A 24167-nucleotide genomic window follows, 5' to 3' on the forward strand; every position below is an offset into this window, starting at 1 on the left:
AACCTCCTGGCTCTGATTGGTTGTTTTTGTCCGGGAACAGTATGTTTCTTCAGATGGCGAGAGTAGAACTGGGAGGAGTGAGGAGCTCAATCTTTTCACAGATGATTTGCCTAGAATTATCCTTCCATGAGATGGTTACATTTTTAATTAAATACGTATATTACATGTCCTGTGACAGACTGGCAACCTGTCCAGGGTGACCCCGCCTCTCGCCCAGAATGTTAGCTGGACATAGGCATCAGCAACCCTCCTGACCCCACCAGACGGACAGATATTACATGTCTCTTTTTTACTTTTCATTGTTCATGTTTTTGAAATGGGAAATATTTCAAAAACATCCATACTTTACAAACACACACACATACTTTACTTTTGTAAAGATCAGAAAGTAGCCGTATTGTGCAGCAACAGTTTGTGTTGGGGGAGCTCCGCATGCAGGACAGCCAGGAAAAACTGAAATGGTTTGTGACATCTTAATAAAAATAAAAAAATAAAAAAACACCTTTAAGCAGCATGTTATGACAGAAAATGATAGTGTTAATAACGTTAACTTAAAAAAAATGTATCCATTTATCCTGAGAAATGGCTCATGCCTATTCAGATTGGACATGCAGCAAATAATATTTAAGGCTGTAGGTGCAAATAAACCGATCCCAAGAATGAGAGTAAAATCAATGCAGGGGAGTGTTCTGTGTGCAGTCCTGCAATACCAGTTTGCCAATATTAAAGAGCATTGCCTTTTCTCAGTTAATGGGAGGTTGGCTGAATCAGAGCGACATGTTTGCTAAAAAAGAGGGAAAACCCTTAATCCGCTTTCATTTATAGGCTGTCACAAACACATGGCTCCGATCAGGTGGCCAGTGGCGTCTGTTCATGCAGCATCTGAGTATGACAAAGTTGACAGCTTGTATTGTCTGAGCCATGATTAATTGTACTGGTAAAGTACGCCAGACACAACTGAAGTGAGGAGAAAACGCAGTTTGCAGTTTGAAATTCAAACTCAAGCGAAAGCACAGAGAAAATGCAAGAACATGAACCATTCTGGTTTTCTTTTTTATTATTATTATCTCCAAAAGCCAAGGGAAGTTGTCATTGCAGATCAGATAGCTCCCATTCCGATGTCCTTACCTAAAATAATATAATTTGTTGCTGCAACCCATTATAAAAAATATATTTAGTAAAGAGTCCCCCTGTCTAAATCTTGATCTAAACTATAAAGCAGCTTGCTACGTGCACGTCCACATTTTTGTGAACGAATAAACATTTAATTGCTCCTGTTTCTGAACAAGTAGTGAACAGGAACTTTTAGTTTTTTCTGGAAATAAAGAAAAAATAAAGAAAGAAAAAAACGGAGCAAAAAAAAAAAAAGGGAAAAAAGTGTGTCGCACAAAGTACAAAAAACAGTCAGGTCCGCCCTCCCCCCAGTAGCTGCATGTTCGCAGGAACGATGCTGCGTCCTGGAGGAAAAGTTGTGAGATGACTCTTACCTTATAATCGCCGTGTCGCCCTGGCGGATGGTGATGTTATCAGTGGCCCGCTGCATATCCACACTCCGGACGGGGAATCCTGTGGGGATAAGACAGAGCAGTCTGAAAAAAGAAGCCTGCAGCTGCCTCCAACACGATTTGCGCCCCACATGCATCTTAAAAGCGCGTCTCGGGAGCAATAGATCCAAACGTGCAAAAAATAAAAAAGAAGAAAACAAGTCGAGTGGTCCAGACTTCTGCTGTAAATAAACGCGGGATAAATGTAGGTCCAAAACAGTGCGGGATGGATGAGAGCCTGAAATAGTTCACGGCTGGAGGGTGGAAAAGTGCGGGGACCTCGCTCTATAGTCCAGTGACGCGTAATGCTCCCCGCGTAAAGGGACTGCACAACCCACAGCGGTGACGGAGAGAGGCAGGCTACTGTTTAGACTCTGTGAAAATAACTCCCCACCTCCTCACTCTTCCTCCCTGTTTCCCTCTCTGCTCTCTCCTTCTCTTTCTCTCTCTCTCTCTCTCTTTCACATAATCCAGGCTCTGACTGTGAGGCTCCCTTCATTCGTTGTCAGGACAACAGCACCACCTGAGGTCCCTTTCAGTGACACACAGCTGAGTGAGGACCACCGTAAAATAACTGTACAAAAAAAAAAAAAAGAAAAGAAAAGAAAAGAAAATACTATTATGAAAGATTAAAACAATGTTTTCAAAAAAATTCAATTTAAGGGGTATGTTAAAGGGATTGTTCAAAATTTGAGATTGAGGTTCTGGTAAAAGTTATAAGCTGTAAATATCTTACTAATGATAGATAAGTCTTGTGGTGTTTTCATTTAGCATACATCTATATTTATTGGACTGGGAGGCTACTGTTAACTCCTTATCTAAGAGAGGCCAAGACTAAAGCAGATTTCTATCATCTTAAGTCAAGTTCTTTCTCAAGAATATTTTAGGTATGTGAATGCTATTTTGTGAACCAGTAAACTGCTGTCATACTTGCATTGGATTATTATTTAAGAGAAACCCAAAGATTTTTTTAAAAAGAGAGATTGGAGAAGGAGGTGGTTTGTCATCAATGACTTTTCTGAGATCGTCTGGTTTCCTTTCAAAAATAATTGACACTGATAACTAATTTGGCTTTTTGGTCAAATTTATGAAAAACAAAAGAAAATGCACATTACTACAATATTATTACATCATGAAAGTAGCGCAATTAAGTACAAGCATACATATAAAAACAAAGCCGCAAAAGGTGGGTATGCTCAAAGTTTCATATGCTCTTGTGCATAAATTACAGCTTGACAACAAAGTTTGATGCTGTTCAAAAGTCAACTTATCTGCTGAAGCATGGCAACCCACTCTTGAAGTGTGACCTTCAGGTAATTAAGGTTGTGTGAAACAGGTTTACAAGCCTTTACATGGAGACTCAGCTGATCTTAGAGGCTTTCTGTGCTTGCGTTGTTTATGCTGGGTCACAATGTCCGGATTAATTATGGTATTCATGTAATTATGGGCTCATCACTGTAGAATTTACAAAGTGCAGGGCAGTTTTGTATTGATTAGACTCATCTGCCTACACTGTAACACCACCACTAAAGGCTTGTCTGGTGTCAATAGGGACTGATGAATATTGTGTTCTCTGATGTCTCCGACATTGTCTTTGGCCATCAACTCTACTCAGAATAGATCAGAAAAAAACATCACTGGGGCCCACCTGTCCCTTTGTCCAATCTAAATGCTCCCTTCCCCATGGCAGATAATTAAACCTTACTAACACAACCCCAGCTTCAAAAAGGTCTTAGTTTCTGTGAATAGTGCTAAATAAACCTCTAACAAAATCCTGAACTGTTCCTTTAACACAAGTAATAATATAGGTGAGAAAAGAGAAGACAAGAATGTGCTTTAAACTCACTTAGCAGGAATGTATGCAAAGAGACACAGTGGGGATCATTAGAATATTAGTCATTGAACTTATATGCATTAATTTATTTAAAACATCACCTCCTAAGAAGCTTCCAGGCCTGGCAATTTTGCACTGTTGAATGAATTCTGTGAGTAGCAGCTCAGAGGTACTTTAAAAATCTTAAAACCTTAGGTATAGAATGATAAAATAATTTCCATTCTCATTTAATTGTTGGATTGTTTTCAATATTTTTTCATATTCTAATTAAAGTTTATGCTCCAATGGTCTGTCTAAACTGACTAGCTTTAGCTAGAAATCCCATTCCAACATAAAGAAAGAATCCCTGAATTGAATCAGAATCAACTGTTGGAAATCCTGTTGCAAAGACTAAAAAAAATTATCATCCATCCATCCATCCATTTTTTGCTTATCCGGGATCAGGTCAGGTCTAAGTAGGGAGGTCCTTCCCTCTCCCCAACCTTCTCCTTTTGGGGACAACCAAGGCATTCCTAGGCCAGCTGAGAAACATAGGTCCTGTACTTTGCATGTAATAAGCATGCTGAAAAAAACTTTCAGCATGCTTATTTTTCAAGCTGTATGCATGTAACCATATTCAAAATTGTAATTCAGAAATTTCTGTATATGTTTTCATGAGCTGTGCAACACTGCTAAGCTAAATAAGCTCAATAAAAATGGCTCTCTTAAAATTTCCGAACCCATGTTTAAAAATACATTTAACTACACTTATTTTTCTTGCTGCATACATCGGAACAGATGCTCTGATGAAACCACACTATAATTCCACAGAAGATAATCACTAATTCTGTGCTCAGGGCAAATACATCCAAAGATACTGTTAACAAAAGAAGAGAAAGAAATATAAAAGCCTCTTCTACTACTGAACCAACATTAACAAATGCACAAACTTAATTCAAGATCACGTCACTTGTAAAGCCAATAAATATGTGAAGTGATGTCATTTTCTAGTTCATTCAGAAAGTCTCCCTTTTTAAAAGGATGCAAATGGTGAAAAATAGGTGCCAACACAAACACTGCTCACTACGCTTGTTTTCCAAAATAAGGAGTAACCTTTACAGATTTATAAAAACCATTGAAAACATGAGAATAAAACATTTTTTCTTACCAACTATGTAACAACTATATTAGGCGTTGTCTAGTGACCAGTGGAAGATTCAGATTGGTTCAGAGTAACAATTTAATTCAGTAGATTTAGAATTTCAATTCAAATTTTTATTTAGAATTGAGAATGCTCATATATACTCACTTGACTGTGTGTTCCAATGTGCAGTTTGTTTGGTGTTCTTTATTACAGTTTTACCATTTGGAATTAAACAAGTATAAGGACTGGTCACGATTATAACGTGACAAAGCATGACTATACTGTGTGAAAATTCCCTTATTCTTATCATCTACATCAGTTACGCCTGTCTGATTGTTTACTGACAAAAAAAGCAACTTATCCAATTACATGGTGCTACTTCTATTCATTCAGATATTTAGATATGAGGAAAATGACTTTAAACGTGCCATACTGGCCTGGGGTTTTTATGCATGGAGTTCTCACTTTCCCCCATGATCTTTGGGTTCTTTCTAGATACTTTGGCTTCCCTAAAAATGACGCCAATGTTTGCTAGGTGAACTGGGTAGCCTAAATTGCTTTTGGGTGTGATTGCGTATGTGTGCGTTGTGCGGGCGCGTGTGCGTGTGTTTTATCCTGTGCGTGTGTTTAACCACTGACCTGTCCAGGGGTACCTCACCTCACACCCAGTGGTAACTAAAGATTTTTAGAAATGTTGGCATTCTGGAGAAACAGATTGGAACTGTCATATCAACATGGGGAAAAGAAAAAACAAAAACAAAAACACACACCTTTCAGAATCTGTTGTAAGGAAAAGGAAGATTTGAAAAGCAAAAAATGGTCTAACCTGGCATGGACACAGTGTGTGTGAATCTCCATCAGCACACAAATCAGTAGAGCACAGGATTACATTTAACATTTAAATAGCCTATATTTAAACAACATGCCAATTGTGCAAATTTGTGGTACATGTGTTTTAAAGTTGCATCACTGCAACATTTTTTAAAAATATCCATAAAATTTCTAACAGCTTGGTGTAGCTAAAGAACAAACTTTGCATAATACAGCACTAGACTGGTAGAAAGGTCATGCAGCAGCATTAAATCTGGGTATCCTTGTATGTCATAAAAATGCAAGACAGAGACACAACAGAGGGATGGGGGAATAAATTTGTTATCTGGAGATTATTCCACTGTGACAAAACTGTATAACTGGGAATAACGGAACCAAAAAAACGTGTTTATATTAAAACGGGCAGCCTATTCACATCAGTAAATATTTGAAGGTATGTTTGTTTGTAAGTTAAGAAAATGTTTTCAGTGAGATACATTTACCAATATGATGTGAAGTCATCCCTAAAATCCCTGCAGCCCTCTACCAATCTTCTAAGCCTCTGGTAGTTGAAGCAATCTTAAAGATCACACAGTTAAAGGAGTATGTGCATTTAAAACCACTTTAAATTGGGACTACTAGTTCTGAAGAAGACAGCAGCGTACAACTCTGCTCACAGAGTTATACAGCCGAAAATCTCATGTGGTGTTAAGCTGTATTTTTAGTCATACATTCTCTGAAGTCGGTCAGTGATCTGAGTATACAGCAACACAGCAGCACTCATGAATGCCTAACAAAGAGCCAGTCATTCTCTGCCCTAGCCTACACTGAGGAACTCTCAGGCACACAGAAAGTCTAACTGAGGGCTGAAAAATAATGGGGTTACAACAAAGCTGGCAAGATGCATGCAAAGGTTTAGTGTTGTAGTTTTCATAGTATATAAGGTATTTTATAAAAAGTTCATATGCAAGAGATGTTTTTGAAAAAAAAACTGATATTACTTCCTTTTTTCTGCATGAACCCAAATACATTGAAAATGCACATGCAAACCAAGCACATTTTATATAATTCAGCTCAATTCAGTTCATTTATAGCATGCTAGTTCATAGCAAATGCTGGCTCAAGGGTCTTTACAAAAAAGTCACTTCAGTCACTTCCAAATAATCCTAGTTTACAAACAGTACATTAAGGTCAGAAAAAAAACAAACATCCAAATTGATTCAAAAAGTTCTAACAAAACCCAGCAGACTGCATTTTAAAACAGTCTGCTGTTCAAAAATCCAGACTGTTATTAATCTGCATTCACTCCTTCTGGACGAGCATGTAGCAGCAGTAGACAATCACTTGCGTTTTGTCATCCACTTTAGAGCAATACATCAAACTGAGATTGCATACAGCGATAGTGGAGAGAAAAAACAAGAAGAAACCACCAAAAGAACCTTACTCAGTATGAGCAGCCATCTGCCACGGCTGACTGGGGACTTGGGGAAACAGAGCAGATGCACATCTGTAGGATGTAGGAACATTTTTTCATAAATATTTTCAATGTTTATGAAAAGTAAAAAGTTATTAGCAGGAGATCTCAGCCAGAGCCCTCCTCCAGGAAAGGTATAACAGTTAAACAGAATGACAGACCAGCTATAGATTGCATAAAGAGAAAAAAGTGAAAGAAAACAAAAAAAAAATTATGATTGAAATAACAGCAAAAATATTGCAAATTGGGGAGTATGATAAGGAGAAAGTGAAAAACAGCAGTCTATGCCTATGCCTATAGCAGCATAACTACAGAGATAGTTCAGGATAACCTAAACCAGTCTAACCATAAGCTTTATTAAAATGGACATTTTAAGCTTAGTCTAAAAGGTAGACAGGATTTTCTGGCTCAAACACTGGGAGCTGGTTCTACAGCAGAGAAGCCTGATAATTAAAAGATCTGCCTCCAACTCCGCTTTTAGAAAATCTAGGAACCATCAGAAAACCTGCAGTCTGACAGTTCTATTAGGAACACATGGAACAATCAGATCTCTGACGTTTGATGGAGCTGGATTTTTAAGGGCTTTTTATGCGAGGAGTAGAATCTGAAATTCAACTCTGGATTTAGCAGGGAGCCAATTAAGAGAAGCTGAAATAAGAGAAATCGCTCTCTTTTTAATTTTCATCAGAACTCTTGCTGCATCATTTTGGCTAGGCTGAAAGCTTTTAACTGGATTATGTGGACTTCTTGATAGTAAAGAATTCCAGCCTTGAAGTAACAAATTCATGGACTAGTTTTTCAGTGTCACTCCTGGACAGGATATTTATTGAATTTGTTTCCCTGGTGAAGCATGCAGCATGTTTCTTTGTACCTCAGCTCCAAGTACTGCATTACCAAGGACCCAAGAGATTTTTCTTCAGGATAGTGAGACTGCAAGAGAATAGTATGGCTCAGAGAAATGCAAAAACAACTGTCATTATCTATGATGAGCACCACAGTCGGAGGGAGATAAATGATGAAACCACTGCAGCAAAAGCGGAAATCAGTTTATTCAAGTGGAAGGCAGAACATGAGCTGTTATTCATCTCTGGTTTTAGATAGCACAACATAACAGTCTACAAAGAATAAATGTTGCCACATTTTATCTAATTAATTGTCTTATTACATTGTTAGTAAATTTATCTAAAGCTCAGTTGTAATTCAGATTTTAATGGGTTATAAATTAATTCGAACACTTAAATGTTTTATTTTGTATTTTTTATATTTATTAGTAAAACTTGAAAGGTGGTTTAGCCAAAGTCTAGATTAAAGGGCAACTATTGAGGTGTGATTCAGATACGACACTTTTGCATGGTGTTCTGACTTCTGCCTCATCTAGTTCATAATGACTCTGAAAGGGTACATTGTATCAAAGCAAAAAAGAAAAGAAAAGAAAAGTCAAATATCTATCTGGGACAACTGCTTTTTCAGATAAATAAATGAATTCCACAATCAAAAATTTCCCCACTGGTGGTTATTGGGTTCAGAGTTAGAATTTTTTTTTTATTTTTTACCTCTTTGTAAAATAATTAGTTTTGGGTTAGAGTCCTTATTTTTGCTCGCTTTTCATTCTTATATCTTTATATCTTATGTCTGTCAGCTTTACTTCCTGTTCCAAGGCCTGACTGCACCAACATATTCATGCTATTTATAACACAGTCAAGAAGTTTCACGTCATTCTCATATGGGTAAATAATAAGGTTATTTGTACAGGGGCTACTCAGGAAAAAAAGAACGGGGAAAATAATTAAAAATTGTGATCTCTTGCCAAAACAAGTAACTCTTGTATCCTAATAGCTAATGGGACAAAAAAAAAAATAATAATCACATGTTTTTTTTTTTTTTAATTATTATAGTGAACCCCTGGAACTTGCACAGATGCATATTTTATTCTCCTACATGTGAAACATTTTTTAAAATGGGCAGTATTATGTATTTTCCAGGCACATATTGCCATTTTATAGAATAATCAAGTAACTATGTTAACTTCAGTTGTTATAAAAATGCCATGTACATCAAATTTGACTAAAAATTTATTTGACTTTATAATTTAATGCTTTGAAATTGGGCCTCTGTCTCTTTAAAAGGTCCTGCTCTGTTTGAAACTCTCCCTTCAGGAAGCCATCTTAACATCTATTGAGGAGGAGCTTTGTTCTCAAAGTGGAAGCTTTGTCCACCCAGGTATTTTGCACAGCTGAATGGCTTCTATGGGAGGTTAAAGGATTTCTCAAACATGCATGAAATACTCAAAGCAACACTCCATATGTGTTTTTGATGAGGGAATAACATTATAACATGATGTAAAGTTCAAACAAAATATTTTACAAAGCACCACTGAATATCTGGGAGACTGTTGCATATGATAAGTTTGGTCACATTCAAACTGCCGATGTGACATGAACTTAGTTGAACTATGCCGGTTTCTAGTTCAACCAGGCCCATATGAAAAATTACGACTCTGTGCACCAATTTGTTGGGATCTCAGAGTGAAATTAAGACAGATCTGTACCAAACATTGAACACTGCCCATTTTAAACCAGAGGATAACTGGTTTTAGTTTTAGCTGAATATCGGACTTGTCGTCCAAAAGGAAACAGAACCAACCAGTGTTAGTTAAGTTGCACTTTTTTATTTGGCAGCCTAAAATATTGTTTTGGAAAGACTGTGAAACAGCTATCAAATTTCCCATTGAGTGCAAATGACAATGTCTGTTAACCTAATGATGTGTACAGATGGAAGTCACAGTGGGAGGGGAAGAGGAGAACAAGGAACACTTTAACAGCAGCTCCATTTGTTCATATGTGAACTATTGCTGCGTGGTTGCTAAAACATGTTGTACTGTGAGAGATGAAGAAGTAGGAACCTTGATTTGTCATCAGACATGTAGATTTACTGGCCACTTTATTAGATACATCTCCCTCCTTTGGCCTCAATGCAATCTTAATGCCTCTTGGCATAGATTCAACAGAAATATTGTTCAGTGATGTTGGTCCATGTAGACATAACATTACAAATTAGCTGCAGTTTTTTTTATTACACAGCCAAGACTTTGTGTTGAATTGAGATTTGCAGAATGCTGAAACCTGTGGTGTTCAGTTATTAATCTGCAAATATCCACCAGAAGTACCCATCAGAAGGCTGATACAATGAGCCTTCTGATGGGATGAGACAGACAATTAGACTAGGGTAGTCTGTCGAGTTTAAATGATGCTTTACTGCTATTGTGGGACCTAACCTTTTTCAAGGTAACTCCTTACATTGCTACTATAAGCCTGAAGTGTTAGGGCACTGTTGAGGCATATTTGACAAATGCCATACACTTAGGAGTTTATGCACCGTCAGCAGACTCTTCATTAGGCAGACCTGTTCAATTGCTTCTCAACACAAATCAGCATCGCAACACATTTAGGGAAATAAATAAATAAAGAATGTGTTCCAAAGAGTTAAAAGGTTTTAGAGGGTTTTAGTCTTCAAAAATATTTTTCATAAACAATATTTCTTTAAAATAAATGGAATTACTCACTGATTTACCTTTTGACATATTGCATGTTATGTTATCATTTTTGGAACAAAGCTCCTTGCTTGGGATTTTACTCCAGGATATGTTCTCACTCTTCAGATCATAAAATCAATAGCATCTTATGAAAGACAAACAGAGCAGTTACAATAAGTAGAGGTTCTATAATGGGATTTTGATTCTCCGTCCACCTCTGCTTTTGCACCTCTGCATGAAAACAAATGACAGTTAGCTTTGGTGTGAGCAATAGAAGATCAATGAGCCACACACTGCTCTCACATCCTTTCATTTTTAGGACCCAAATGTGTTTTGCGCCAACCTATGGAGGCTTTTCAAGAATATTCCACATAGACAAACATAGATGTAAGAGAAAGCACAACAAAACAAGGATGTGACATAGAAAAATAATAATAAAAAAATGTCTTTAAAGAAGAAAACATACGCACATTGAACCCTGGCATACATATCAAAAATATATCCTTGGCAACAAAATGAAAGACTAAAGACAATATCTGGCAACATCCTTTGAAGCATATATTGCATTTCAAAGCAGATAGTCATGCACACTAACAAAATACACCAACCTACGCCGGAAGCCCTTTGCATGCCATAGTTTCTCTTTCTCTCTGTCAGCAGGAATACAAAATGAGGCAAACCTCTGACATAATGCAACCTTTATTACAGACAACATGCCGAAGAGACAGCTCTGCTTTAGTTGTTGAGAGAAAAAAAAAAAAAAAAAAAAAATCTACTTTATGGAACTTCAAATTTATCAATTAATCTCCACTTGAAAAAAATTAAATGCTTTAAAAGAAACAAAAAAACCTGGTAATATTAACTCCTATTAGATATTTTTAGAATAATTTGTTTTACAATAAACATGCTAATTTTCATATGTTTTATACAAAAATCAGTTTGCACAAAGAAGACTGTTTGGGGAGGCTGGCATCAGTTGGTTGCATAAGATGATGTACAACATAAACAAAGGACAGAGCACTCGCAAAGCACTCTAACTGCTAACTTTGGTGATTCCTTAGCATAAACACTTATCTTCACCAGAATTATAATTGCTCTAAATGTATTTCTGTATATGAACAAAATAATAGGCAAAAGCCATTCTTGCCAACATCCTGGTTACTGAAAAATAATCTATGTAAGATGTGACCCAAATGTTACTTGCTGCCTACTAAAGTAGGATTGAGAACAGTCAGAACAAGATAAGACGTGAAAATAAATGAATTAAGATACGAAGTTCTTGATAAAAGAGCAAACCAAAAGTTAAAGGAAATATGTATTTTAAAATGAGGATTTTTGACTTGTTTGCTCAGTTCCATCATTTCTCTCAGTGCACTGCACAGAAGAGACACTTCAAACTGCAAACAGTGAGATTTAATAGGTTTAAAAACCAAGTTCAATTCAATTCAGTTTATTTATGTAGAGCCAATTTACAACAAATGACTCAAGGCACTTTGCAAAATAAATAATTTAAATTCAAATATGCTTGTATTTAAATTGATCTCAGTTATTAAACATTAGAATATGCTCAATTAGTTCTACAAAGTATTTTTAAACTTTCTATGTATTTGACTTAAATAATCAGGTGATTAACAGACTCCAGCAACACTAGATGGCATGCAAAGGAGATCAAGCAGTATTCCAGACTCTGGACAATGTTGCCTCAAATCATTGGGGCTGATATAAATTTATTAACAACAGCTTTTTAAACTAGGTATTCAAAATTCTCTTCTCAAAATTTCCCCCACCCTAGATAAACTTATACATTTGTTAAGGTAGAAGCTAAAGTCAGCCATGGGCCACATAATACGTGTAGGCTAGATCCAGCTGATCAGATCAGCTGACTATTCTGATCAGAAGCAGATCATTCTGCATCTGTAAAGCAGCGCCATTAACGTTTGTCTTCGGGATTCATACTTCAATGCTCAACAAAAGAAATTTGCTAACATTTCTGCTTCTATATGGGAGGTCAAACCTACTGCTAATCAGTTAAATAGGTGGAGTTCATGGGTAAAATTTTTCCTACATTAATATGTTTTATTATTCTTGACTGGGTTCTACAACAAATGAAAATTGAATATATTGAATAGAATTGAAAGAGGATTTACTATTAGTTTATACAAGGTGGTATAACGCATGGGTAGTTTGTCAAAATTTGACCTTAGCTCTCAAGACTTGTGCATCATCCTTCTCCCTTACTGTTGATATTTGTGCCATGGCTACTCCTCCATACCCACTCCTCAATTTGCTTACAACAGAATTGCTTTAAGTTATACCCAGAGGGTCATCTCCTCCTCCTGCTTTTCAATTTCAATTCAATTCTCAAGGACCTTGCTGTAGAGGATTGGTTTAGCTGTTCAAGGTAAAAATCTAAAGGACAACACCATGAATACCTTGCAGGAAGCATCCAGTGCAATGGTCAGAGCGATTTAAGGTGCTTGTCCTTGACAACAGAAAACAATTCTTCAAATCTGCAGCAGGTTTATTTCATGCAAACCATCATACAACCATGCTTGAATTATTCTCGGTATCAGCTCAGTTATGGTGGGATGGATTTCAAGAGGTGATGGATAACTAATTAAGTCCTCCAGAGAGAACACCGTTGTTCCAAAGCGACTCTGAGGAAATTAAAAGTAATTCACTGAAATTACTTTATCCGTGAACACATTTTTAAAATAGCTTTTTTGAATAGAGAAAATTATAGCCAATTGAATACTTGCTAATTAATCTGAATGCTGATGCAGCACATCCTCCTGTGTTAAAAAAAGTATTTTTAAAGTGACTGTTTAATAGTTTAAAGCAATATATAATTACAAATAAAACATGATCTACTTGGTTCACTTCCCAACAAGATCATTGCTTGTGTTGTACAAACACTTTGCGAGGAACTCAAGCAACAGAGCTATGATGTTGCTGCAATAGATCAAATGTGCTTTGAGAATACTTTAGAAACATATTAAGTTTTCACAGCTATTAAAGATATATGGTACACTGTGGAAAACACAGCTTTCAAATGATTATTTAATGATTTTATTGCAAAGGAAAAAAAAAAGATTAACCTCAAAAGCTGGGGTTAGTTTCACAGGACACATCCAGGCCTGATCACTGCCAACCATGTAGCAAAATAAACAAATTTATTAAATAGAACAACTGTCTATTTAACTATGAACTAGGAACACTCTTCTAGTTCAAAAAGATTTTAAAATGTTAACAAAAGACACATCATGACTCACTTTACAAAATTTATGACTTTTGTATCTGGAATGTGCTTCAAAACAATTCCTATGGCTTTGGGAATTTAGCAAACCGCAGTGAGAGCAACTACCTACAAAATTAGAAAGTACAAAACAGTGGGAAATCTTCCTATGATTAGATGCCCCACTAAAATCAACCAGGATGTCACAAGACAACATAGAACAGACATCTAAAGTATTGAGCTGCTTCCTGATCTGAAGGACCTTCTGTAACTGATAGAACCATGAATAAACAGAAAAGCTTGAAGGAGAATGTCTGACCGTTAATCCTTGATGTAAAGCTCAAATGCACCTCTATTATGCAGCAAGATAATTATATCACTTACACCATCTCAGAGTGGATCACACACAAAAAAAGAAAGGTTCTGGGGAGACCCAGTCAAAGTTTAGACTTAAATCCAATCAAGATATTGAGTCATGAGTTTACAGAAACTGTTTCTGCTCATAAACCATTTAGTGTGACTGAATTAAAACGATTGTACAACTGAGCTAAAATTCCTCTGCAGTAATCTGAAAGACTTATAGCCATTAATAGTAAGCACTTGATGGCACCCATTATCTCCAGGGGTAGTGTAAATAGTTACTTGGTTTAGTCAGCCCAAATGAAACAAAAAAACTTTAAAGCCACACAAAGGAATGTCAAAAATTGCAGCAAGCATTGTACATGTAATTAAAGGAATTGCACCACTGTTGTGGTGTTTTACCATTTACAGACTTAAAAGACTAAAGCGGCTGTATAAATGTGTCAGCTACAATGGCAGGTGTTTTGTAGGATTAAAAACCTTCTTGAGTGGCTAAAAACTGGTATTTAAAATCCACACCAAGCTGGAACCAAATGATGAGGGAAAACTGAACATGACAGAACAAACAACACCCGCAGACACGAACACTGACTCTGCACCACTGCTCAAATTGACATTATCCTTTGTGAAGAAAAACTTGACAATATGAAGCTAAAATGTGCATTTCCTGTGGCTGTGCTTGCACATGTTGTGTCCAATTAATAATTACATGTGCAGAGTTGAGCTGTGCAGCACCAAATAATAGATATCCCTGCACTAAAAGACTGTTAGAAACACATTTATTGATGGAGAATAAGGCAATCATTTCATATTGCCTGGTATTCAATAGAAAACATGAATTTCTTACAATGTCCTCTCAAAATTGTATATCTGAGAATAAATTCAGACAATTTCAGCTAAGTGGACATGTAAATGGTTCATTTGAGGCTATAAAATGCCAATGCATTTTCTGCGCCATTTATCACAATGCTGTTATTGCAGAGCAGAACCAGAGGAAGATAAAGCTACTGTCAGTCTTTCTTGCTTTGCCATGTATGTTGGCAATCTGGAGAATATATATTATGTGGATTAAAATGTGAGGAAGAAGTGATTTTGTAACCAATTCATGTGATGGCTTTGAATTCGATTAAGTTCTCTGATATGCTCCAAATCTGAAAAGTCAGTTTATATTGAGATTCATAGTGTAGAAATCAGTGTTCTGCTGTTTCATGACTTGGTGTGTCTCTTTTCCCTGATGTCACCTTTTTCCTTTCATCAAATGGAAATAAACATCAGACACTGAAGAATGTCCCATGCGGTTAGACAATTATGAGATTAATTAATTAATAGAAATTGCCTCAAGTTTCATTGTCAGCATGAAACATCCAGCCTTTCGACTTGAGTGAATAGACTCCATAGCTTGAGATCAAGTGTTGTTATTGTGCACATATGAAAGCAGAGGTGCACATGTGAACGCTGTTGAACACGGGGAGGAACTTTTCAACACGTCCAAAAAAAAATATAAAAAATCTGTGGTGGGCTGATTTATCAAGGGATCAAAGTATGGACGCTTCAGTGTCAAATGCATAGCAGAGAGATGAGGGGTTTTTTTAGATGATGGAAGAATCTGATGACTGTCCATGAATTTGATGGTTTACAATTTACACCTCTGATTATTTGATGCATACACACAGACATTTTAAATTTCACACACAAAGTACTTCTTAAAGGCATCATAACAAAAAAATAATAAAAAAATGTTTAATTTCATTGTTCATATGTAGTTTTTGGGGCCAGAGTCCCATCTGCTTTATGTGAGATGGGATCTGGATTCTCTGTACAACTTGCTGAATATTAAATCAAAGAAAAATTAAATACAATTGAATAACCTGTGTCATTATCATCATTTTAAAACGGATGGATACAAACAGAAAATGACAGAATTTTTTTTTTATGCCGTCAACCAAAATGACAGACAACAAAAAAGAAATCTAACACGATGTGTGAGAGCTTTATTTTCTCAGTGCATCATGTATTAATGAAAGGATGATACATTACAGTGTTACAGATTTGAAAGGCTTGGATTCTATGGGTGGTCAGGATTCCTATAGCAGCTTTGACAAGAACAAAAGAGTAAAAAATAAAGTCAAACCACACCTACGTGAAAAAGGATCTGCAGAAACCTGAAGGGCTTATTTCGCATACAATTCACATCTTAGCTCTCCAACCCCACTCCTGTTTCACTAGGCTCGTTTCTCCCACTGGCTTTCAGTCTCACTTCCATAAATGAATAATGTAGATCCACTCATTGTTTTGGTATGAACGAAGCAATTCCCTGGACGAACTTTTCTCTGAAGACCGCAGAGCCACAGGGCTATCTCCAGGCCCTCCCCTTTAATCTGCATTCTTCCTCTGTTCTCTTAATTGGGAGGATGTGGACGTGAAGGCACAATAATAGCACTCTTGGAGATTTCTCATTTTATTCCTCCCTTGTGACAAATCTTTATAATCTGCTTTCCTACGCTCCTTCCTTGCAGCCTGTCGTCTTTTATCTTTACATGTTTGTCAGTTTCACCGCATCCTTTGTGTGTCTAACTTGCTCATCATTGAGAGCACATGTTTTTATCTAGATTATTTACGGCTGGCAACCGAGGCGATGGGATGTGGCAAAAGGGCAGAGTAAATAATTAAGGGAGTAAGAAATGCCACAAGGCAGAAAAGTCAATAACAACCTAACATAAAGCCTTTACAACAAATCATTGCTCATTAGGTATTAAAGCAAAAATGGCTAGAGCTTAACTTCTTTAGATAAAACCCTTATTTCATATCTAATGGAATTCACTAAATCACAATCTCCCTCCAAACATGTCTTGACAGAAATTAATGTCTTTCTCTTGTTTCCCTTCTTTGCTGAATGCCAAGGTAAATGAGGAAAGTAAATGAATGATAAGCTTGCAGCCACCGGGTTCTTCACCCAGAGGACCTTCATCATTCTTGCACAGAAGGCGACAACAGCCATAACCCAGTCTTAGGATTTAAAGAGCTTTGCGTGTTTACAGTAAGCTGCAGGCAACATTAGAGTTAATTCACATAGACAAACCTAATGTGTCACCATCTCTGCAGCCCTGTGGTCATGTTCAGACAGATTATAGAATTATGTCAAAAGCAGCATCTTTATTGTTTTTGATCAGACACCTGCACCGCGGAGGAGTAAAAAAAAATTGAGCCATACTAGCAAAATGCATTATTGCACTTGCTTTTAAAAGGGGATGTAGCAAAGGAATATTTTTGTTTGTTGAAACATGAGGGATAGTTTAATTCATTTAAATATCTATTCTTTGATCATTTCTCTTTGTCTGCTTAATCCTTTTCATGGTTGCAAGACCCTCTGATTAGTATAGCTGAATCACACACATTTTTTCTGTAGCTCAGAAGATGATGGTTTCAAATATTGTTCTTCAAAACTCTGATCAACTTTAACACTAGAATTACCAGAGAAGGGTCATTTGACATTTCTACCATTGGAGCCAGAGGAGGCTTCATTGACACTCCAGGCAAAAGTGGCCAAAATCCATCTTTTTGTCAATATTTGAACCTTATCTCATTCAGTCAAGCTCTAGGCAGCATTTATATGGAGTACTAAACTGAAGCAATCTCATTCTAAACAGTCAGACCCATATTTTTCGCCATAAACAATATGTGAAAGGAGCATAATATGTTGTGATTGCTGTTCTGTATATATATATATATATATATGCAATACTGTAGCTGCTGCAGTATAGTGAGTTATTGTGGCAGAGACCAAGTCAATCTATGTGATTAGATAGAAAATTAAAGTTGTATTGCTCACACCTTTGGTGGCCATCCGTTGACCTTTTAGGTTGTTCTGATGTTGCACCTCTGTCAGGCTATTTGTTGTTTTTTTCTTCTAATGGACAACCAAAGTGTTGCAAACAAACAAATGATAGATAATATGATTTTTTCCCATGGTTTGTAAGTATGGTCAACCAGTTCAACAAACAGTTTTTATTAGTTGAAGGTCAAATCAAACCTCAATTAGACTGAAACTGGTGTCAAACATAGATTCTGGTTGTCAGACAAACCTTCATATCATGGGCCCATAAAATGGCCTACACTTATTTCAGCACCCAAAGTTGGATGCCGGCAATAGTTGGATAGTGCTTTATAAGACTTCACTTTCTACAAGTGAAGTCTTCTTCACTTGAAAAAGAAATACAAGGAAATTTCAACATCAGAAGCTCTTATGGCACAAGCTCTTGTTTCACTACTAATACAAAACAAATTTGGTGGGAATTTTACAATTAGTTCTTTGCAATTAATTACTGGTGACGCACAACTACATGTTTATGGTGACATGTTTAGGGTCAACATAACCTGAAAGGTACATATGGGCTTCTCACTCATGTTTACCTCTAAAACATGAGTGGGTTACTTCAAAAGGTGCAACATTGTCTGTTTTTTTTTTGTTTTTTTTTCTCCTACTGAAATCCGAGCTTTATGTTTAGAGTTTGGTTTTTCCATCTCAACATTATATCTGTAAGTAGTGAAAAGACTGTCTCAAAGTTATTTCCCTGTCAAACAGATTCAAGGAGAATTTTAAAACAAAATTTTAAATTACTGTAGAAATCTACAGTAATCCACTTTGCAAATGTCCAGCAGGCTGGATTTATATTATAACTGAAACAAGTTAAAAAAAAAAAAAAAACAGGCAGCAAAGCCTGAGTGGCATTTAGCACATTAAAACAATTATTATTGTATCATATAATTATTGTATCATATAAACTAAATTGCTACCTGATCTTGTGGTTTACTTTTTTAACAAGCTTTCACATTATGTATTAATTACAGCAGACAAGGATTTTTTAATGTAATGTATTTTCATTGAATATATAATATACTATTAGACGCTGTCTGATTTTCAACCAAGGTGTGGAAAGCACACTTGTTAAGTCTGCAGTTCTCTGAATGTATACAGCATACTGTCAGCTCAGCATTCAGTGTGAGGAGCAAAATGTACCGACGTAAAAATGGTAATGTGCAAATAGCTGGCATGTGACAAATTTGGCACCCTGTATGAGCACACACAGTACATCCACACATGCTTGTGTTAGGAGTCATCCAACTAGTCTGCAGTAGAAATACATAATGTAGAAGAGCCATTTTATATGTTTCATATCTATGCTGACCAGCCTCACTCCACCATCTGCTGCTCTGGTTTGCAGGTCTGCCTGATTTAGAATTGTATGCATGATTGCACTTTTCTTTATATGAAATATTATATAAAAAAATTATATAAAAAAAGATAATTCTCAAAACTTTTCAGCTCACAGAATGTGGTGACACACTTACTGTGACTCATTCTTATGAAATAAAAAAGGAAAAGAATGGGAAGATGTGTTCAAAACATTAACAACAAAATGTTCGGAAATTTGAGTTTAAACTGAAACGGTCTTCATATATACCGGTATATATAAATTAATGTCAACCAAAAACTAATGTGGGTAATATTTAGTTACAAAGTTGAATTATGAGTTATTTAGCTTTGTGATTTTGCTACTATGTTTTAGCTTTACTACATTAAATTAATTCATTCATCACCATCTTCTAACAAGATATATATATATATATATATATATATATATATCATAGAACTAAGTTATTAAAATGCTAGCCAGGGTTTTAAGTTTAATCTCCTAATTTTAATTCACTTACAATTCACAAATATGACAACAAATTCATAACAAGTCAGTAATGTGATGACAGCTCAATTCAGACTAAGGGAAATAAATTGAATGAAGTATAATTTAGCTGCTAGAAACCTATTTAACACAAAATACTGATCTGACGTGTCTAAATATGTGCTAATAATTCAGCTTTTTTTTTTTAAAGGAACAATTGTAATTCAATTTTATAATGACTAACTTTTAAAGAGAGTTACTGCTGTTAATGATGGAAAGAGGGGAAACAGAAGGAGGGTGGAGGTATAGAGGAAAGTGGGGAAGGCCAGGAGGGAGTAGAGGTGACCTGATTCATGCGGACACACACACATTAACATACAAGTATTCACATCCTATTTTAATCCAGCAGTGCACAAGCTGTCATTCCTAAAACTGCAGTTGCAGCCTATATAGCCCTCTAGTGTGGGTGAAATCAGAGGTGGGGGGAAAGGGTAGTAAAATATTTTCCAAACCTGTGTAGGACACAGGAGAGGTGCTATTGATGTAATGCATGACTGCTGGTCCATCTGCTACTCTAGCTAGACAATCTACACCTGTTCCCCAAACAATTACAGGTTTACACATTAGATTGTCTAAAATTGGAAAATGTACATCCATAGGAGCAGCACTCATTTATCCATTTATTATCCAGTTATAACCTGGCTAAATCTGGCTGGTACCTTCAGCAGTCAACAGGTAAAGATGCGAAGAACAACCTCTACAAGATATCAGTCCATCACATGAAATAAATCCCACCAGCAACCAGCACATACCCAAAAAGAATGTACTGAAAGAAAACCGTAAGATTTTTTTGACTCAATGTAGCTACCTGTGACATTCAACTGTACTTGTATAAAATTGAAACAGTGCTTCGCGTCAAAATGAGATGCAATTGTTTTCAGAAACTCGGTGTATGAAGATCTATTCTGGTCAGCTAGATAAAGTTTTGAAAACCTGATATATCTGCTGGAATTTAAGGGCTATGCAAATCAATCCAGACTACAGGTGTTACAATTAGGTCACTGTTCTGTGATAAACTCAAAATGTAGCATTATACATTTTGAAATATATTTTCAGAATGCCAGAGAATTATTTGTTCAGTAAAACAAACTTTGTTTTTGGTTCTACAGGCTAAAGGGATTATTATTAATTTGTTACTGGGGATAAGGATGGTCTTCACTAATGTTTTGTGGATAGAGGGCAGCTAAGCTAACTGCTGGAGGAGGGCTTGATTGGTTGAAATGGCCGAGTGAAGCCTCATAGAAAGGTGTCAATGAAGGGACAGAAGCTGGGGAGCAAAAATATTTGGAAAGCACCACTTAGAGTTGATCTGCAGGAAACAAATACAGCCCTGACTGTTTCCTGCTAATGTTCATCCCCGGGAGGAGGGATTATTCATAGCTTCAAGTACACACTCATCATGTACACCTGCAAATAATAAAAAAGCTGTGTTTTTGTTTAGAACCATCGGCACAGAAAAGCATTTCAGACCAGCAGGACTTGAGTCTAGTAACAAGAAAAATAAAATAAAATAAAATACAATAGGACTTCAGACCAGAGTTAGAAAAACTTTAAAGAGTGTTGATGTTGCTTGGACCAAAAGCAGAAGACTTAAAGTGGACACATCAAGCTTTTTAATCCTTCCTAGTAATCTTGGTTATCTTAACTAGAAGATGAAAGTTTCAGTCTGATTTAACTGAAGAGAAAATAAAAGGTAACAGAGTGTTCATAACTTTTGGACTACCGTCCCTAAACTGAATCCTATAATCCCTTAATACAATCTTATTTTTTACAATTTTTTCTCTGATTTCTTGTTTAGCTCTCCCATTGCATGGGTTCTTCCCCCGCAGTCCAACAAACATGCCTCTAAGGTTAATTGGTTACTCTATATTGCCCTTAGGTATCAGTGTATGGTTTGTCATCCTGCGTAGCGCTGTGATGGACTGGCGACCTTTCCAGGGTGTGCTCCAGCTCTCGCACAATCATCGCTACAGATCGGCAAAAGCCCCAGGTGAAAAGACATGCAGGTATATACAATGGATGGATTTCCTTTTTAGACAGCAACAGAACTATTCTGAAGATGAGTCTTCCTGTTTTGACCTTCACTTCTTAACACTTTTAGATTCCTTCGTAAAACAGCACAGCAACATAGTTTAAATTTAAATTTTCATAAATTTACATATGATTTTTTTCCCATGTTTTTTGTTTAAAACTAGAATGCAAAATACATGTAAAACTATTTATCTTTTTGTTTTAAGAATAAAACTAAAAGAAAAAAATGACAGGAATTTTGTTTGTCCTTTGAGTTGACTAATGGAAATCAGTTTGACTATCTTGTAATGCAATAGGAGCACTTGGCGTCAGGGAAAGAGGTCTTTCACATTCTCAGCTACCACATGAAACTACTACAGCATCTTTAACAGTTAGCTCAGGCGGACATGTAATCCTCTTTAGTGCTTGACGTTTTGACAAACTGTAGAGGACAGAAAGGATCTCCTGAGAGGATATGAGATAGAAAACAGGTTTTTAGGCATAGCGTACGCTGCTGCTGAGACCTTTCCGCTGACCCAGAGGACACTGGGGAGGGAGGCTGTACAGCTGATGGAGTGTAACTGCTTTACAATTATTAATATATGAGTGATTCTCCAATGCCTCAAGTCAGCTGCAGATCCAGGGTGAGTAAACCACATACTATGGAGTGTAAGCTACTGAGATAATGTTTAATCTAACAGGACTAAACTCAGATAGAAGCTCTGTTAACAGAAGTGTTTACACTTACGCCTCCAGATTTTGGTTGTTTTAAAACCACCTGAAGGAACAATTTTACAGCCCTACATTGGGATTACAGACAGTTAACCCAGTTTGATCAAGATCTCAGTCATTAATAAGCACATTAGTTTTGACTAATGCCATTTAGTCAAAACTAAATGGCATTAGTTTTGACTAATGCCATTTTTCATTTTTCTTTGGTACTGTAATGATAAAATAAACTTTGGCTTATTTACTGGGAAGAATCAAAGCTAGGAGGCTGTAGTTGTTCTTCTTTGCTGAAACTGTTTTGAACCAGATTTGGTTCAAGGCCAGAATTGTGAAATAAACTGATCTCCTTGTTCTCTGTATGAAGTTGCTGGAAGCTTCCCCGACCCCTTCTTGTGCAGGGCTGGTGGATATTTCATTGGTCTAATTGGTCATTTTGTTCCTCTTTAACCTATGGATAAAATAATCATCAAAATGCATTTTAATTAATTTTTGATTGACTTTGTGCTTCACCTTAAAATAAGATTTATTAATCTCTAACAGTACTCAAAATAAAATCTTGTATATGGAGAAAAACAAACCGGAAAGCAAACTCTTCTATAAACTATGCTTTTTCAATGAGAATCATTGAGTCTCAGATTGTTTTAAAGTAGGATTATATCGTTGCAATTCAGTTTTCAGAGGCTCAGGCAAACTACTTCCCACTTGTCCACAAATAAGTACTTTTAAGGCTGGTGAAATGACAGACTTTCCTCCTTTTTAGTGCAGTTTGTGTTAAAACAAAAGGGCAGATAGAGTATCAGTCATGAGTTGATGGACTTCATTGTCATTTTATGATTTTGCTCTGTGTTTGATGGTTGTTACTTACAGTATTTTTTTCTCTTAACTTTCTCAGTTAATGTTTGCCCACAGCTGTTCTACATCCTGTTAATTAGACCCATCTGTTCATGTTTCCACTAATTACTCCTCCCATTACCCAGTTGTTCTCTGATCTGTTCATGAACTTGTTTATTAAACCGTCAAGTCTTATGTTATTCTGACCACCTTCTGCCAGCGGTCACTATATTGTATTCAAAAATGCCAACTCATATATGCTATGAAAATACTTCATATCACAAGGCAAACACGGAACATGATTCGCTTATTTAGATTTTACTTGAAGACATCGACACATTATCAAAAAATGAACAGTGAATGCGTGAGCATGTGGTTCCAAACTGTATTCACACACACCTTTTGCAAAGTGTGAATCACCTCGAGGACAGCCCGCCCGCTTCATGGGGTGGGCTGTCCCACCCCATGGGGGATGAAGCCCACCCGCTTCATGTCACACGACTATCTACTGAAACTCCTGGTTTCGAGTTCAGCAGGCCAACAAAATTATGGAATTTTTGCCATGTATATCATCGAGAACCGATTTCGGCAGCTTAGATTATGCCGGGGGCTTTAGTTACATAAACAAAGAACAGTGTGTAAGATGTTCAAAGCTCAATATTCTATATTGTTTTATAGCTTATTGCTGATTTAAACCTCTCTACAATATGAATACCCAACATGTTTTTTGATTCTTACCTGTAAAAAGAAACTGACCTCTTCCACTGCCTTATGTTGGTATATTACATAAAATAGGAAAAATGTAACTTCAAAGCTTGTGACTGTACCAATACACAATTGTAAAACGTCTAATGTCTACTTTTCCAAGCTACTGTGTATCCCGGGAGCAATCATCAAACTAATGTCCCATAGCATCTGTTACATGGACAAACACTTCCGTTTACCTT

The 24167-nt window shown here is 36.5% G+C and overlaps 1 protein-coding gene across 4 annotated transcripts in view; it reads right to left on the reverse strand.

Moving 5' to 3' along the window:
* LOC122832292 (limbic system associated membrane protein) overlaps positions 1–24167 on the reverse strand; it is a 719104-nt gene that overhangs the window by 202851 nt on the left and 492086 nt on the right. For 3 of the 4 annotated variants that reach the window (XM_044118884.1, XM_044118885.1, XM_044118883.1), the window contains exon 2: positions 1488–1566. In XM_044118884.1, the coding sequence (XP_043974819.1) occupies positions 1488–1566 (79 nt within the window). Of the gene's footprint in view, positions 1–1487; positions 1881–24167 lie in introns of those variants that run through there. The other variant, XM_044118882.1, reaches the window with a different exon arrangement.

This window comes from Gambusia affinis, linkage group LG06 (genome assembly GCF_019740435.1).
Source record: "Gambusia affinis linkage group LG06, SWU_Gaff_1.0, whole genome shotgun sequence".
In the NCBI taxonomy this organism is placed as follows: domain Eukaryota; kingdom Metazoa; phylum Chordata; class Actinopteri; order Cyprinodontiformes; family Poeciliidae; genus Gambusia; species Gambusia affinis.